At 35.0% G+C, this 19,764-nt stretch overlaps 1 protein-coding gene across 1 annotated transcript in view; it reads right to left on the bottom strand.

Moving 5' to 3' along the window:
- Positions 1-3,805: 3,805 nt before the first annotated feature.
- AKAP11 (A-kinase anchoring protein 11) overlaps positions 3,806-19,764 on the bottom strand; it is a 35,814-nt gene continuing 19,855 nt past the window's right edge. The window contains exons 8-12 of the mRNA XM_010124956.2: positions 18,177-18,332; positions 13,510-13,593; positions 12,691-12,737; positions 11,045-11,205; positions 3,806-6,298 (exon numbers count right to left, since the gene is read on the bottom strand). Of these exons, the coding sequence (XP_010123258.2) occupies positions 6,152-6,298; positions 11,045-11,205; positions 12,691-12,737; positions 13,510-13,593; positions 18,177-18,332 (595 nt within the window). The 3' untranslated portion in view covers positions 3,806-6,151. The remainder of the gene's footprint in view (positions 6,299-11,044; positions 11,206-12,690; positions 12,738-13,509; positions 13,594-18,176; positions 18,333-19,764) is intronic.

Raw genomic sequence — 19,764 nt, 5'->3', positions numbered from 1 at the left:
CAGTAAGTAGGCTACAGGGGCAGACAGCAGAAAAAAATAACACATTATCACACCATTTCTTTTCTTGATATTCATCTTATTCCTGAATGAAACACTGGAACTTCAGGAAACCAAGTCAAGTGACTTGTACAAGTGTTTTTTTCCCACCCATTATCAATTAAAAACAAAAAAACCCCAACCAAACAAAAATCCATAAGCATACAGAAAGCTCCTTCACGGTTCTAGAAACAGCAGCAATGTTTGGAGGAATGAAGGCAAGACAGACTATGTATTTTGACTATGTAGAGGCCCCAGTTTCAGTCTTCACAAGTCCTGTGGAAAGGTGTTGTGTGGTCATTGTCTAGATAGCCAATACCTTGACCACAGACCTTGTCTCGTGCTTGTCATGGTTAGATCCCTTGCCCCAAGTAGTCACACGCTTTGCGGTTTGCCTTAACAACAGGGGAAGAGACAGCATTTGATTAATATGGTGCTCAATAACCAGTAAGGTTAGTGCTCTGGGTACATTTCTTCAGCCTTGGCATGACTCACTTTCCGTAGCCACCTTCCAACCAGAGGCTTGGAGCAGTAACCAGCATGGAATTCAGTCACACCAGAAGCTCAGGCTAGGGAGCGAGAGGAAGGTCCAGCAGCAGGAGATGGAGTGGCACACATGCTGGGCGAAGACTACAGAATAGCTGGAGTCTTAACTCTCAATTTAATACACCGAGGTTAAACAAAGTGCATGGATACTGTTCTGTGGTTGAATAAAGCCAGCCAGAACCAGACTGCTGAAAGAAAGAAAAATAAAGTCCAGGCAGGAAGAAAAAAGCTCTGACTACTCTTCTACATGAATATCCTCTTATTTCCCTTCACAAAAATCTTTTTTTTTTGTTCCCAAACTCGCTGCCTGTCTTGTTTTGGCTGTACAATATTTTAAGAGTAAGATAAATGTTTACTTGCTTTAGTTAACATATATTTTCTACATGACTGAATGCCAAGCATTACCCAAACAAACAAAAAAATCTTTAAAATAGATATGGTAATGAAACAAAAGAATGCTCCATTTGGAAGTAATCTCATTAATACTGTAGAAACCTCCTTTAAACAACCATTGCAAAAATAAAGAATCAAGAAGAGTTGTGCATGCTTTCCAGTTTAAAAGTAATATCAGCAAAAAAATCCTAATTGTTGAAATGAATCCCTGCTGAGCATTATTAGATACACAACATATACACCAGAAAACATTAAGATAGCTATTTGCAATAGCACTACTTTTAAATCTTAGAAACTGTATTTCTGCACAACATCTCTACTCAGCATTAGTATTTTGGGGTACTCGACATATGCTTTTGGTAGATTCCACAAGATACCAAAACACTTGAGGATTCTAAATAGGTCTATGAAACTTCACATTTTGTACTTTTTCATTAGCAGTATATTCTTGCATTTGTCCGGAAGACTCTAAAGCTGGCTTTTGTACCGATTCCCTAAATACTGCACAGTGTGCCAAAGACCAGTCTCAGTCCACACAGAAATACCACGCTAACCTCTCAAACCTCGCTTCCAGGCAAGATGAGATTGAGGTAGATTGGTTATTACATCCTACTTGTGTTGAGATATTAGAGTGGATTTCTTGTCCAGTCTCTCCTCACAGAATCCATGCAACGCTTTACTTCATGTAACTGGAACTATGCATTTACCTTCCAACCCAAAGATGGTAAAACAGCGTTCTCACATTCTTCCTGCACACCAATTTAATTATGTAAGAAGTATGCCATCTATTGATGCACTATTTACTATACCGTTCTTCCAGCGCCTTCACACAACCACTGACCAAGACCAATCTTAGCTGTTAGCTGAAAAGAAAAATAATATTCCATGAATTTACAAGAAATGACAGCACTCTCCAAGCCAGTGAAATGTGTTTTATTTTAAGCCACTGCTAAAACAAGGACAAATTTAGTGCAACCTGGAGTTCATAATCTGAAAACTGAATATAGTTAAATTACTAAAATGGCAAAACTCATCACCATTATACAGTACAAGACCTTCATATTCATTGAGTACAGTTGCATAAACATTTATAGTTATTCAAACTGCTTTTGGTATACAATTGCATCACTAACTGGGCTGTGAATTACTGTAACACTGCACAAATAAGCAGCAGTTCCAGCAAATTATAATAAATTTTAGTATTAAATACTATTCAGACATTACAACAGAACAAAGGCCCTCTAAAACTACAGCTCCAGCTATACAACAGGAATGTACAAAGACGGTACAAAATAAAGTGACTACAGTGGCTGGGCTTTGTACTTGGCTCTTCAGAGCTCAAGTACAGTAAATGCTTGACAGTAGTGGGTCTTGCTGTAGAGCCAAAATTCTTCCTCTTAAATCATTCCGGAATTGTGTATTTTCCTTTGCAAATCAACTGTGTAAAGCTAGGGTTTTTTTACGCTGGTGACAGTGTTTACTACTTACTGTGTTCCCGTGTCCAACAATATGTGGTTCCTTATAGAAAAGGTCCCAGACAAAGTTACATTAGAAAATGTAACGTTTAAAATCTGATACCATTTTTGAGAGACCTGATTAGTCTCGGAATGTGGGTTGCTGGGTTTTTGGTTGTTTTTTAGAAAGCTTACACAATCTTTTAAAACTCAAAGAACAAATATACTACACAAATTGCATTCAAGTACAGCATCTTAGCTACTGTTTCACATCCTTATTTTGAGACAGCAAATCCTCTTTCTTTTTAGCATATGAGTTTGAGTTTTGTTTGGTTTTTATTTTAAGGCTTTATGCATACTTCTGTACTATTTACATATCCCGGTCTAAATGTTTAAACTTGTTTTAAATATGGCCACCTTTAATTGTTAATTTATAGAGAGACTATTTTCAAAGTGCTTTTTCTACAGAATCTTACAAAACATCCGAACGCTTCAATTTTTTAGAACACCGAACATATTCATGAAGTGTCTGAGACAGGGTGTCTTCTAGAATAACACCATTGTATATATTTTCCTCAACTTAAAATTAAACTACCAAGTCAGGTTTCCCATACTGAAAAAATGCAAGATGAAACAAACTCTACCTTCCTATGTTTGTTTATAAAAGCAAAGTTGTCTGGTTTAAATGGACCAAAATATGGCTCTTCATGTTTTTACATTTTTCATTTACACTTCTGCATTTGTGGTCAGGAGTTTTAAATAAACTCAGTAATAGCATAATTTAAGACTCGCACTCAGTAATAGCATAATTTAAGACTCGCATTAGCAAAGAACAGCTTTCTCACTAATATGGCAGACAGCACCAATTAGATATAGTCAGAGTAAGGTTTCCCAAAGATTATTAAAATTCTCAAATTATTATAATTTTGCCAGCCTAGTTTAATGCTTTCCCAATTTTGATACCCAAGGAGAAAAGTCAAGTCATCCAGAACAAATTTAAAACAATTTGTGTAGAAAATTGGTTTGGTTTTTTTGTTTAGTAAAAATTAAGTATTTTACAACAATTTTTTCTCATGTAAATTTGGAAACCATACTATTTTCTTCAAAGGCTAATAAATTTCTTCTTTAATATAACACCAATCAATAGTTATGTAATATATTTGAATCCAGTCTGACAACAAGATTCCATTTATAAAAATAAGCAGCTATTGTCTACTTTACTTTTTGAGTAGCTGTAAAGCTTTGGGAATCACACAATCTTCTGCCTTTCTCCAGAAAAGTAATTAAAAAGAAAAAACACTTCACCAACTTTATAAAATACAATATACTGAATAAATCAGTTTAAAAATGGCTGCTCCTCTGGTGGTGTTTTGTTGGGTTTTTTTTCAAATGTATAGCTTTGTACATTTACAATGTCTTCAGTATCTTTCTCAATTTTATTTTGGACATGGACAGAAACACTGTTCTGGTACTACTGTATCCTCATGTCCTGAAATTCCACTTGGTGAGAACACAAGGGTCCAAAACCCAGAGCAAGATTTAGTCTTGATGCACTATTTTTAGTATTTTATTTTTCTGACATTTCAATTTTATAGGTAAATTTGTACAAGTGCATTATTGCTGTGTTAAAGGGAAGCTGTTACAGCCAGAGAATGGTTTCAAATTTTTGTCTGAAACAACACTGAAAATCAGCCTTAAGAAAAAGGAATATGGGGGGGTTGGGGGGGGAGGAAATCCAGAGAACTTTTGTACAACTCTTAAAAAAATATTTGCTACTAGCCTCATCTTCCAAATACAGGAATTAAGATCACTTTCCCCCTCCGCTTTGGCCTCTAGAGAAAAACTATCCCTGACTCTTGGCATTATATTACCTATAACAAGAAAAAAAGATCTTGTATTGGATTTTGGTTGTTTTGTCACATGGCCTACATAGATCTTTCAACCAGTGAAATGATACATGAAGTGAGGTAATAAAGTATAACAATTTTAAGATAGTGATAAAAATTTACATTATACATTTATATTGGTGAGATCTCATACACATATAGATACATATCTGTGTGTGTATGCACATGTGTGAACATGTCCATATAGAAAAACATTACAAATCTTTAACTCTGTGAGAAAGTTGAACTTTGTGAGATCTAAGGCAGAAATCCAGATGACAAATGAGGACTCAAACAAACCAGGTCTCTGTAAAAAGACCACCGGAATGCCTTTGTGAAACAGAGACATTGCAAGGAGAGTGCTCTTAAGTTTACCCGTGGTGACACCTCATAGTGACTTAGGGGGTAGAGGAAATCAGAGTTGTACATATGCCATTAAAATTAATTAACAGATTTAGAGACTTTCTCTCTCCTTGTTTGGGACCAGGAACTTGCGCACCATATCAACAGTATATTTTTCTGTTAAAAAGCTATTAAGATTCTTTTGCTCATCCAAAAATAAGTAAGACTTCATGATTCTCTTGCAAATGATAAGTAGCAACCTTGTAATTACCAGCATGTGCCTTCTTCTTTCAAAGAATGTATAAATAAAAAAAAACTCAAAAAGCATTTTCAAACCACAGAATATCTAAAAGTCCAGATTTCCCTTGAGACAGAAAGGCAAGTCAGCAGCACTGGTGAGAAACCTGATTAGACTGCTAAAAAGAGTTGATTAAAAGTGCCTTTAAAAAAATTCAGTGAAAGTAGTTAAGAAAAATGAAAAATCAATTTGCAAGAAATTTCTCCTTTATGTTTTAATTAGCTTTCTTTGCTAAATGCTTAAGTGCTCACTGAGTAATGAAATTCTTTTTATTACTGAAAATAAAATTCATATATGGAGGCTAAGGAATAATTATACTGCTCAAAAAGATAACCAAAATCCTCAGAACTTTCTGTTACTTTTAACACATCTGTGTGACAGACCAACATACAAATTCTTCGACACAGAATTAACAACACAGAAGTATCTGAATACAAAAAGCTTCAGTAAGAAACTTATCCATTTAAACTTGACTGGCAAGCTTCAGAAAACCTTGCTGAAGAATTACATATGAAATTATGCTCAGCTACCCACTCTGCCCTTCTACCAGAAGTTACCAGCTCTACAGTACTGAACAAAAGGAAAGATGTATTTATACCTCAATATAGAGCAGACTCATATCTTCACATAAAGTTAAACTTGATCAGAGTGGCTATAAAGCCAGATTGTATTAAGGGGCTGCTTGGGCAGGTCACAATTTTCTCCCTGACAATGTTGCCCCTGGGCACGTAACATCTGGACAATGTCGGTAATTTTTCCTCTGCAGCAAGGTATTCCAGAACAGATTTTTGCAAAACATCAGTGCTCTTAGTCCCACTGTGAATACAGCACACGTACAAGTGGGAAAAAAGAGCTATCCTGGCACAGCAGGAATCCCGAATATCATGCCTGAGACTGTCTCTTCTGAACCACTATCATAGAGAAAGGATTTTTTCTTAAATGTTTCAGTGGTCTGAACACAGCAGTAAATACAAGTTATGTGTGGGTGGACAATACCAGTTATGGACTGAATAAACATACCATGTGCACAGTATCACAAAGCACAGCACAGCTATTTTGACTTTCACCTCAAAGTCTTTTAAATGCTGACAATTACTTGAACATCCATTAGTTGAATTTTACTTTACATATCTGTGTTCTTCCTATCTCCTTTCAAAACAGGAATGAAGTGAAGAGTGTTGCATCTTTGGATTTTTTCAGACATTTTCCAGAAGCCAACCAACCAAAGACTTATTGGGAGCTTGCTCGCCATCAGATGACTTCTCTATCATTTCACAATACTTCAGCACTGCTTGCAAGAGATCTCCAACTTTCCAATCTCTTTCTCGCAGTCTTCTGGAAAGCTAAAGGGGAGACAGGGGAACACATAAAAAAAATAATATTTTGACCGGCACATCCTGATTAACAGTTACAGTATTTTTGAAACATTAGCTCATAAGAAATCAGTTTAGTGAGTTAATCATTATTTCCACATCTATAAAAACAAAAACTTCCGCAAGGATCAGGCACTTTTCTTTAGGGCAGTTTTCACAAAATATTCTTCTGGAGGGAGTGACATTTCCAAGTGATGTGGTGCCACAGGTATGAGGGCTGTGGTTCATCAAGACTGCAGAAAACAGGAAATTGTGAACACAAGATTAAGACATTTGCCACCCCTCCCATGTCAATAATGCACATATAAAAAGACAAAACTCAGTCTTAATAAAAGGATGTGGATTTTCCTTTCACAACATATAGTGTGGTTTGAGTGGTACAGATGCTACCCTCAACGAAAACAGTGTCTTCAGAGTTGGGAATTTATAACATCTTGGGGAAGAGGAAAAGGTGAGGGTTAAGTTAAACTACCATTTGGAAGCAGAGATCAGTGCAGCTGAAAACATTTTTTTTTTTTGCCCAGAGTCCAAGCAAAGGAGGGGGGAAAAAAAAAAAAAAAAAAAAAAAATCTTCCTTTGCTTATATGTCAAGCTCAGCTATACAATGAATAAAGTCTACCCTAAGACAAGGATGAATTTGCCAGTTTGCACAGAAGTAGAAAAACTCTTTTCGTAAAAAAAAGAGAAAAAAAAAAAAGAAAAAAGAAATCAACACCCACACAAACAAACCTTATTCTCTGTAACTTTCTGGACATCTGTCAATACTGCATTTAGTAAACACAATTTAGACACTTATCCTACTTATGCTTTGGAACTGTAAAATTTTCTTAACTTTTATAGTCCTTACCATGACATTCTATACATTACATTTAAGATAAAGTCAGAAACAGCATTTACTGATATATCTTCCACAGCTACAAAACTGAAAATTCATAATGCTTCTTGAGACCTATCAGATTGCAATACGAAATTCTATTAAAAAAATAAGATGGAGACTATTTCTCTCTGCATCTTCACCTAAGTGATGTTCCAACTGCAACAAGACAGGTGATGGAACTGACAGAAAGAACGTGGACATAAAAAAAAGTATAAAACAATTAACTTCTTGAGTAAACAATTAACTTGAACAAGCAAAAACGATCATCTGTAATCTCCTGACTGAAGCTTTTGCAGTGAAAAAAATACATCTTTTCTACATAAAAAGAGACTGAAATCTGTAGTTATTTCTGTGAATTTTAAAACAGAACACAGGAAGTAAGAATTTTAAAGTCTACAACAGGCAATTTTGTAAATGGTGTTTGTTGGTTTATAAAAGAATGGTTGTATTTCTTATACCACAGGAAAGTTTGGCTAATGTCCAAAGACCTACTTCAGCAAACACAGTATAAAACATCTGTCCAAAGAAGAAGATACCACTATGGTAAGATGACAGAGCTGGCATCTGGCTTCACTAATCTTTCTATTTTAATTTAGAGTTCAAAGTTCAATCTCACTATTTCTTTAGCTGACTGATCTCTTTCTTACGGTCAGAGAAAAGAAATATTGGAGTTTATTCAAAATAGACACCAGGAAACCTAAAACAACTAGATAAGGTTTGATTAAAAATTTTATATATATATATTTTTTTTTTTTTTTAATCCAGACACTTGCATATCTGCGCTGTCAGGCTTCTCAAAGAATTCAAGAACTATCTATTCTAATTTACTGGTTTTTTTGTTCTAGCTCCTAACAAATACATTTTGTTTCATACAAATGCGTTTAACTTTTCTGCTTTGCTAACCATAACATGTATCATAAAATCATAAAATGGTTAGGGTTGGAAGGGACCTTCCTTAAGTAAGAGTTCATACCCAGTTGCAGCAAGTAATACCTCGCCTGATATGTGCTAGGACTATTTTTGTCTTTTATACAGTCATATCACATCAGTGGCTCATTTCCCTGCTGTGATCAGCTAACAGAAGCCTTTCCTCCCTTCAAGAACTCATTAACTGCTTATAGTGAAAATTACTGTTTTCAATGTGCTCTAAAACCCAGTTTCATTCCCCACATGACTGAGGTAACTTACCAAAGTACCTATGAAATGGTCAAAATGTAGCTGGCGACATATCAGTACATAGAAGTCAGTTTAGTTTTCTGCGGGGCTGCAGTGCCCTCTGGAGGTGCTTGGCTAGCTTTACTAGTGACAGAACTGAGAATGTACTTTCTAATTTAAGACCCTCAGTTTGGGTTAGAGATCATTCCAACTGGGAAATGAGATGGAATTAAAAAAAACAGGTAGTCTTTCCTTGCCTCCAGGAGGGGAAACAGGATTTCAATTCATTTTAACATAACTGCATTTGGAGAACTGAAAATTAATGTATAAAACGAAGTGAATCAATGAACTATTGTAACATTTTCAGGACTGCATGACTACTGAAGGTCTTATGCTCTGTCTTTAGGAGTCAACTCAGTGTCAATTTATGACTGTGTCAAATAGAAAAATATCATTTTTTAGGAGTGCATACATAATAGACACTGGTATTTTCCAGAGTGCTCTTCTCAGCACATTCTCTCATTAAGGCAGCTAGAGTCATGTTCAGATACACAGCCAGCTAATAATATCTTTCCTGTGTGTCTTCAGGCATTGGCTCCAATAGTAACATCACAACTTTTAAATCTACTAAATCAGAGCTGGCATAAGAATAAGAGATTCGAGGGAGGAAAAAAAAAAAAACATCAAAAGAGAGGCACTTGTCATCTACTTCTTGTCTTATATGTTATGTTATGTTGCAGTGTAAGATGCAGGTCTTACACACACACGCACACACAGGAGATTACTATTAACACTTATAAGTCTTACCACTATTCTGCCTGAGTATTTACAACACTGCAATTCACATTCACCAAGCATGAAATAGATAGACAGGTCTTCAAAAGATGGCCAAAACAACTCATGAGGTCATGTACTCACTAAAGCCAACTCATTCACATCAAAAGAACTTCAGACAATGCTGGGCCAGGCATGAGAGAACACAAAAAGTAAAGTATTTTCTTCTTTGTGCTAAGACACTTATAAACCATAACAGGGATGGAACATATGAATATAAGGATTAAATTCAACAGTTTCAAATAAAAACAGAAATGGAGAATAATATTCTTAGACAACCTTACAGTTTATGAAAGCATAAAGTCCACTCTAAGTGTCAGAACTAATGTACAACAAAATATATTTCTGAAATAATTTCAAATCAAACATACTAACCTCCAGAAAAGGAGCATAGGGGATATATTTCAACTTGCCCAAAAACATTTCTCAATTTTCTAGGTTATTTTAATTAAGAATGCAAGACTTCCTACTCTTCAGATTGAATAGATATACCACACAGTTACACAGGCAAAAGAAAAACAAAACTAGCATTCTTTTTTTCTGGGCTTGAAAGGGAGAAGCCACTCTTAGGAAAATTCAGTCCAGGTATCTGGACTGATTTCTATGTACCGTTCACACTCTTAATGCAACTCTCTACAGGAACTAAGCACTATAGGTGCACACATTCATGTAAGTGTGGGAATCTGTTTTGTCATACTGACCTCTACTTCCCAGTCACTCCCCTTTTTCTCCTGAAACAATTATTCGAACTTTGGAAAGCACCAAGTTGAAGAATCAATACTAAATTTTGGAAATAGGAGCAAGCTTTTCATTTCTTAATATAGTGATACGCACATTAAGTTGGTTTTGCCAAGATGTTAATTATTAAAAACATACTAATGGCATCACGTTAACATGTTTTCATGTTACCAGGTTACAAAATAAAAATCTTTGATAATTTATAATTTCTATCAACCTCATCATAAGAGACAATGCCTATATACCTGTTAAGTTAGCCTTTCAGTAGCTAGGTAACATTAAAATAATTCCTCGGTAGAAGATTAAAAACAAACAGGTCAAATGTAATAAATGCCAGATTATCATGTGCAGTTTGGCATGTAGCCACAAAGGAACAATTTTTATGATTTCAGAGGAATAAGAAGTTTCTCTTATATGTTTGTGATGGAAATACCTAGGTTAGCACACATACCAAAATTTTTACTCTTCCCTAAGAGATGCAAATTGCCAAAGCCTAACACTTTAAACTTCCATTTTCTCTTTGGTCATATACTAAATTCGATCTATAAAACCAAAATAAACATACCTAAAAATGAAATAATCTTATTGAGCCTTCTTTCTTAATAGCTTTGGTTGCAGTTGCTTACAGAATAAAGACATAATTAATATTTAATTAGAACTTAAACTTCATTCTGATAAGAAAATGTGCATTTGCTTGCAACAAAATCTGAGGCAGAACATATTAAGTTCGAAATTAATTTGTATGACTAAGTTCTCCAGAAGATTCAATTTATAGACAATTAAGTACTAAGTAAAAAATGCTTGAACAAAATATTTTTTTCACTAACTGAAAATGCTGTAATTGCATCATCTTTGGGGTAAAACAAGGATTACAAGTTGTGAAACAAGTTAACTCAGCTTTGATTAATATTGTTTTATGTATGGTACATGCAAAGGCTAAACAGGCTGTTCCACTTTGACATCTCAGGATTCAAATAACTATTTTCCCCAACAGCAAACACCGCATTATTATTGAGTGGCAAATAAAGTAGTAGCAGCTAGTGTATCACAGTAAATGGAAATCAAGTAAATCCTTCACCTTTCTCCACCATACATCAAACCCAAATACTTACAAAAACAAATTCCCTTGTAGCAGTATCACGAAAGTGAAGATCAGCCACCTCTGTTTCAGAAGCTGCCAGCCACTGGAGTGCTGCTCTGATCTGGAGGTCCACTAGATTTGGTTCCAGATCAATATTCACTACTGCTAAAGTCTTTCGTATTTGCTCCAAACCTAACAATAAAAATAAAATCATCAAATCTGTAGCTTCAAATTGTTTCCAAAAAGTCTCTGTAGTTCACTGTTAACATGATACTATCTTAAAAGCCTCAATTTAGAACACACAGATAATACGAAAGGAAAAAATCATGCTGAAGTGTTTCTGTACTTTCATATATGGAAGTACCATTTATCCTGTTTACAATAGTATGCAAACATAGCTGAGTATTAAAAGATATCTAAACTTCAAAGTATACTCCAAATTACAACGAATTTAACACAGCCTTTCATAAACTGAACAGCAATGGCTCTCACATTGTACATCAGCCATTTCCGTTTCCAAATGCTATTTTTTGCTATGCCTTCATCTACTAATTTAAGTGTGTATTTCAGAATTCTTTCCTGTACAGGCAGACTGACCAGACTCCCTTTGAGTTTGTCTCAAATACAGTGCCTTTTACCAAGGCCTATCCAATTTTTCAACACTTCCTTTACAGCATGAGTTCCAAATTTAACACAGTACTGAACAAGCAGTTGCATTAGTAACACAGAATAACTACAGTATTGTCATCTTCTGTTCCCACGCTGAATTTCTGTATCCAGCTATCACAGTAATCCTTTGTCAGACTCTCAGAACCAACTAAGCACATGCATAGTGCCCTCCAAGTTGTTCTTGAAGTCTCTACTTCCAGACTACTGGAATTAAGTCTCTAGAAACAAGGAATATATTTGCAATAAAAACATGCTGATGTGCAGTTGACATCCGTCTCACTACTCTTCCAATAAAGCTTATGAAAATTGAGGTACATAAGGTGTTCATTCCTAACTGGCAGTTAAGCAAGACTAAATAGATGCCCCCAGGAGGTAAAAGAAAGAAAATTAACTAGTGGAATTGTCAACATGTGTGCTTTTGCTGGATAACAGAATATTTGTCTGGGACTTCAATCAGACTGCAACCAGTGGAGAGGTCTTCTACAAGCCAGAAAGCTGTTAACAAGATTCTGGATAGACCCCATTTTATATTTTGCTAAGAAGAAAGAGACTATAGCAAATGTATCAAAGGCAAATTTCTTCATTGTTTCTCATGACTCTTCTCCCAAGGTTAATACAAGCAGTTTGAATAGCTTCTTCATTACCTCGAACATCGCCATGCAGATGCATTGCTGTGGGTCCTTATCAAATACTTTACAAAGAAGTTATTCTATGCATATAAATTTATGTTTTCAATAAGCTGATCAGAGTTCACTACCTTACGCTATTAAGTACATGTGTGAGCATAAGACACTAGCATCTCCCAAAGGCTGTAAATTTCAGTCCATTAAGAGATGTATGTAGGGTATTAAATCTAAGAATACATTCTGACACTTATGTGCATTATGATGAATAGGGATAATAGGGTTATCACCCTGTTTTGCAGACTACAGAAGCAAAGAATTAACAAAATAATTCATATGGAGTGCAGAGATCAAGAACAGTAGTATATGCTGGAACTGACATTACCTTCTACAGCATCCTTGGAGTCTTCATCTTTATCTTCTGTTCCATCACTGTATTGTAGAATTAAAACAAAAATATTAATAAAATCTAATATATGTATAATAAATGTAGTCAATCCTAAGACTGTAATGAAGGTTAAACGACAGGAAGATCATAAAAGAATTAAGAAGTGATCACGAAAAGAAGCTTTGCTTCTCACACCATTTCATGTTGGAAACATTTATCAGCTTCACAAGATTTGCTCTCAGGGAAAGAATGGAGAAAAGAGAAATAAGAGAAGGGTGTTAAAAAGAAGGATTGTAATATGAAAACATTTTAAAATAAGAGGAAAATTTATTGATTTTAATTAAGGAGAACAGTTTAGTTTTGCTTCATATGTGAAAAGGTTGAGCCATGTTATGTCAGAGTAGGTTATGTCAGAACAGCGATAGGTTACTCAAAGCTGTAAGTCATAAGTGTCTTATAAAAGTCAGTTACCAAGAAATTTTGAAAGTTTCCACAAGCTAAGGGAAAAAACAGAAATCCTGTAGGAAGCAAGCTCTAGTTTGCATGAAAAAGTAAATCTTGTAAAACTGCAAGCAAGAACATGCACAAAAGGGACCTTTCATTTTGCAAGCAGAACACATTCCATCAGTTTAGCACAGCAAAATTTGACCATTCAGTATGGATTAATTAATGAAAAAATCATATTGTGATTACGTGAGAAAAGCGTGAATAATGTATCAGCATAAAAAATACACCATAATTTTATTTTCCAAAATGAGGATTTCATGCATTAATTATGAGGAACCCATCTGGTTTATATTTTTCAACTCAACCAACCTGTCTGATGTTGGAAAGGATAAATTCTCCTCATACATATCCCCTTCTAAACCAAGACTGCTCCAGCTACTGCTGTTACCATTACTGCCAGGAGAAGAAGAGAACACAGCTGAACTAGAAAAAAACAATAGCTCAAACTAAAACCTTAATTTTCCTTCGAGCTGTTTTGTCAAGACATTTCATACAAGAGCACTGAAACTTCCTAAACAGGTTTGCTGGAACAGAGTACAAATACGATTGTCAGAGTGATTCAGAGCAGTAATGTGCACAATAATGCGAAGCTGGTAAATTTCAGTACACAGGTGAAAGTATTATTTTGTACTCATTAATTTTCCAGATCAATGCTAACAGTAACTCTGCCCTTAGGTCTATGCACACTGCTCGTTATTTATACAAGCTCAACAATTTCAGTATGATTACTCATAGGAATATGGAATACAACTATAATACTTGCTTCAGGACTAGCTAAGAGTTCATAAAATTATACATTGTGAAGACAACTGCACAAATAAAATCCTTCCATCTCATTTCAAAAATCTAGTAATGATCTCCAACAGCCTGATAAGAAGGAAGTCTTAGAGCAAATAAAAAAAAAATTAAAATTCTGAATACTATTCTACAAGAGGGGTTTATAGATCAGTGAAAACAACACTAAAGATTACTTCACTCACAGTTCATAAACATACTGCATGTATATCATTATTATATTCAAGCCAATGTAAAAATTGAAGAAATTGAGCACGTCCTTACTCTGGTACATTCTAGGCATTATAATTAGCAGAGTTTATTAAGCCTGTACTCATATGATTAAATCTCTGTTCCCCAACTTCATACCTCCCCAGAGCATGTCTGGAAGCCTTTCAAGAACAGGATTTCAAGACAACCAGCATTCTTTGAGAAAGCTAGATTGTCTGCTATAGGTGACAAGTCATCAAGTAACTCCACAGAACTACTGCTGCAAGATGCTTTCTTCACCTAAATTTTGTGTGACTGTTAAAGCTCTTCTTTTCCATTCATTCCTCTCAAGACAAATAGTAAAATTTAAAACCACAAATGGTGGAAAGAAACATTTCAAGAGACAGACATTAATCTCGTTCAAGAATCTGCTAGTAACAGTATCACCTATGAGTGTCCTTCGCTTTCCAGTATGCCTGCTTGGATGCTAACTTCGAAACAGTAATAGCAGGTTAGCAAGCCTGCAATACAAACATATCCTAACAGGAGGAAAAAAAAAAAATTAAAAGTTGCAGGTGCTTCATTCAGCACATTGTCACTTATGTGTACATGTACAAAGAACAATCAAACAGCTCTCTCATCATGCAAAAAGAAAAAAAGAAAATTAAAGACCAGAAGCTTCCAAAGAAACCAACTGGATTTGCACAGAGAATGCAAACCTGGTCTTAAGAACATTTCTCAAGCTACTATGTGAGACTATCAAAGTATATACAAAGTATTAAATTTGGTTTGAATTACATGTATAGAAGAGATTTAATACAGCCTATTGATAGCAATACTTTGCACTCAGCCTCTTTCACTGAAAGTTACAGATGCGTAATGTAAGTGGAAGTAAAAGCTGCCTCAGTTCTCAAACTAAAGGAAAAAGTATTTGCAATCTAATAGGATGATGTCATGCATACTACTATTCTGATTAGGTAAGAGATTAATATATTTTACAAAGGTCAAACTTGGTCTGAAATAATAATATATATTGAAGCACATGATTACAACATGTAGCAATGTATGAGACTTTTTTGTAATGTCACCTTTATTTTGTTTTAAGATGTCAAATGAATATTTTTTAAAATAAAGTCCTGCAACGACAGAACAAGCAATAAACAGACAAAGGCATTATAATGCTTCCATAATGCTTCATGCAGCTCTTCAACATGAGCCAGCAGAAGAATTACAAGAAAAGCTTTCAGCTTTTATATACATATACACTGTATATATAGGAACTATAATTCAGATCATCTGCTTTGAGTTTCTGCATTATGTACACATAAATAAAGGCAAGAGGCTTCTGCTCTGAATTATAACCTAACCTGGATGCTCTGATCCATGCCCTGGAAAAGCCTATGTCTACGCCTATATGTGTACCTCAACTATAAAGACAGTTTAAGACTATTTTATTCCTAAATTGCTAACATTATGCATGCAAAGCGGAAGATACAAGCACTCCCGTGCATAACTTTACCAAGTCCACTAAAGAACTTTCATTTCTATTTCCATTCAGATGGAACTGCAGAGATCATGCTTTGATAATTCTTTCCAAGGTGTCTTGCTCCCTTGTTTACACATAGTTTGATCCTCTGTGAAGTACTGAAGTACAATTTTTACGTTGATCTGAGATGCAGAGGGCACGTACCTTTTCAAGAGAGCTACTGCAAAAAATGCCTTTTTTTTTTTTTCCTGAAGTAAAGCAAAGCAAGTTAAATTGAACTGAACCACTGCAGATTGTTTTGTTGTCTTGTTTTCTGGGGATGGTGATCCTATGTTCCAAAAAAATTTCAACTATCCTTAACAGAATCTCTAGGTTCATTATTATGATGATAACTTTTAAAACATCAGCTAGAGGATTCTTAAGTACCAGTATCCCCTCAATACTGCAAACAGCTTGGAAAATACTGGGGGAACGGAGAGGTCCTCCTTCACCAAAACTTGCTTAATGTTCACTTAATTATATTGTACAAGCACTACAATTTGGTCTAATGGTATCTTGTACCTCAAAGATGGTTCAAGTAAGACTGCTGACAGCTTCTTAGACACAAGACGAAAAAGTTGCCAGGGAGCAATGCTACCTGATAGTCTATTTAAATGTTTCAAATTGACAGGGTTTATATATAATCTGCACAGTATTTTTTAAACAGATGGTCCTAAGCATGAAAGGAGAAAAAAAAAGCAAACCAAAACCACATACAACAAAAACCCAAACTTTCAAGTGTTTTAACTGCATGATGAATGCCCCGTCTATGACTGAATGGCATTTTCCTGTTCAATAAAACTGTTCATGTTAAAAAGAGGAAACAAAAGCAATAAATCTTCATCACTGCTATGCAATTTTTTATTCCCTTAGAAGATGCTAACACTGTTCCACAAACTGTATTATTACTGAATCTTGTTTTGTTACAGAAGGACTTTGTTACAGAAGTATCTTTTTACTCAGGGCAGTAACCCCAGATTCTGTCAATTGCCCCTGCTAAACCTCAGCAACACACACACGTATCTGCAGTTACCACTTCACAGTTCATTTCGCAAAATTAGCTGTTAATTTGTTCACACTAGTTTCTTCTGCCAACACTTTGCCATCCACATTATGTCTTCCCTTCTCTGAGTAAAATGCTAAATTAGGTTATTCTTCCTCTAATGAGCCACAGATTTTCTTGCAGGTTATAGAAATTATTTTCTTTTCACTTAAATCTGTTTTGATGATGATAAACAAACAATAGCTATAACATGGGCACTACAGGTCCAGCAATTTTTTAATACTTTTCCAGCATCAACTAACCTATATTTTATTCGCTATTTTGTAACTGCCAGTATGCTGAATATTCTTCCTATACTCTAAATTTCATCATGTAAGTCTAACTCATTTTCATTCATTCCACAGGTGATGTTTCATTAAAATAACTTTAAGGCAATGTATTATCTTACAAAACTATTCAGTTGTATGACTGATAAATTATAGTAGTGGTTTGATTAAAATAGTTAGTTAAGCAAAATACGAAAAATAGCGTAGATATTTAAGTGAGCAGTTTCACTTTGGAAGCAAATAAAGAAGCGTCTCTCCCACATCATCTTTAATCTCAGTGATGCTGGAAGTACTAACTAAAAAGAAAGAGCCTCTCCCCCATTTCTGCTATTCTTCAACAGAAACACTGAACTTTCTACAGTAATATAGTTTTTTATGATTGATATACCACCTAAGTTTACTCATTCCTCAGGTCATAATTCTCAAAATTATTTTTCCCTGGCAAGAGGCAGAGACACTGCAGATTTTTAAAATTCCCATTCTAAACTTTGCTAGTTATCAGTCAGCCTGGGGAAGTATAGTGAGAAGCTCTGCAGAAAAAGTTACTACCCTGCACAGGTAAGTTCAAATATTACACATCTGTAAGTTCATGGTTAGTATAGTAGTACATAAATACTCCAGCAATATCAGTTAGAACAGCTTATAAATTCCAGTCCCCAAAAAGTCAAAAATAGCTGTTAAAGCTCCTCATGCAAATTAAGCTCATATTGCTTTTTTTCAAGAACAGTTGAATTTACATAAAACACTCCCAATGATTAAGTTTTAATATTTCAGAGCACAACTTATAAACAGTACTTTCAAGGTGCATTTTACATATGGTGGTTGTTTTTAAAATGCCTGCATCTTCAGCTAATATTTAAGTTACATATGTACAGTTTTACTTGATGTGATGCCCTGACACCAATGACAATGCATACTCCATGTATTTTACACAGTATAGTATGAACATTCATGGGCAGCAACATTTTGTAAGAAAACACAAACATAATATCAGAGCCATTTTTAATTAAAAAAAAAGTCGTTATGCGTTGAAGGCAAAATAACCTCTTCTCTCCCAGCCCCCAGGAGAAAACCACTCGATGGCAAGTTATTTGAAGTCAAGATAACTGTTTAACTATACTAACATGTTTATAGTTACCTGTCACTGAGGTGAAGAAAACTGCTGCTCTCATCAGGATGTTCATCTTCAAAACTCAGATTGGACCAACTCCCAGTGCTATCATCCCCAATACTAAGACTCATCTGCTGGCTAACAACAGATTCAACCGAGTGAAATCCTTCTCTTCCAACAGAGCTAAACAAAAATTTAAGACAAAAACATCACTGCATTTCATGTTGATCTGGGTTAGTTCATTTACAGCCATTTAACACAATTTCAAAGACATTAAATGCCAAGGAAAAAAAAAGGGACTTAGGGTAATTTGTACCCTAGTCTCAAGACAAGAAATGGAGTGACCAAATTAATTTGAAATTTCAACAGGCTTAGGTTAGAGATTGCTATTTGGTATTCTTTTACTAGAAGACAGGGAGTGGCGCAAATAATTCTCTCATATGGAAGATTATTTCTTATAAAGCATAGAAGGCATTATAGTCTTACAGACAGTATATTGAGGTACACTTTTCAAGCAGAAGACTTACCATTTTTGGACTTGTTCACCATAGGACAGTTTAGCTATTTTCACCTGCCTGCTTTCAGGACAACCAGCCAGGTGGTCTGCTGTTGTAGGCAAAATGTTTAAGTACACACTGGTGTTCAAAAATGTTAGGATGCAAGGTCTTACTGCAGATAAAGATTCGTCTTCCTGCTTCAAGAAAGTGTAGCAACGCAGTACTTGTACAGATTTTTTCCCTCGGGAAACAGGTTTACCTTTTTTATCCAAAAAGTAATCACTCAAGTATGCTCAATAAAAGGTAGTCTTTAGAAGACACTCAAAAAGATCCAGTTTGATAACTTTAAAAAAGTTTGAACTATAAAAAAAGTTACGATAAGAGAACATGCAGTTGTGAACTAACTTTCAGGGGTAAACGGTGATTATCTACACACAGATGAAGTAGTAGAAAGTTCAAGAAAAATGATCATGCTACGACCACCATAGCAAGCAGGCACTGTAACATTCACTATTCAAAAAGCCAACCTTAACCACATCACTGGTGACACTCTGCTCCAGTGAGCACGAATTTGTGCAGACAACTATGTAGCTTGAATTGGAATCCATCTGAGTAATACAAAGGTGATTCTTTTTTTCCCCCATTTTTATTTACAGGTATACCAGCAGTAGCAGCATTTCTTTTCACCACACAAGGCAGCTTCTCAAGGAACATATGCATCACATAGCATACATTAGATGACAACGTAAGAAACATTATGAATTTTTTCATAGCAAAACCCTCACATTGCCTCTTTATCACAGATATAATAAACAGTGTATCTTTGAACCTTGCATTTTATTGCTGTCATATTCTAACTAGAGTTTTTAAATAATATTTTTAAGAAATTATTCAGAAACAGTGTTATCTTTAATACTGTAGGTAGAGAAAAACATCACATTATTACTTTTTTTTCATCACACACTAAGTAAGGACTCAACACTGTTTTGCAGAGAGCCACAATATACATCTTACGAGCACTTTTATGTTGCTAGTATGTATTTGTTTCATATCAAACCCTGAAAAAATTTAGTTCAGTTTTACTGTGGCATTTAGCCACTGAACATATAAAAGTCAAT

This window comes from Chlamydotis macqueenii, chromosome 1 (genome assembly GCF_036417535.1).
Source record: "Chlamydotis macqueenii isolate bChlMac1 chromosome 1, bChlMac1.mat, whole genome shotgun sequence".
NCBI lineage: Eukaryota > Metazoa > Chordata > Aves > Otidiformes > Otididae > Chlamydotis > Chlamydotis macqueenii.
The sequence above is the reverse complement of the archived record's forward strand: the minus strand, read 5'-3'. Positions and strand labels throughout refer to the sequence as shown.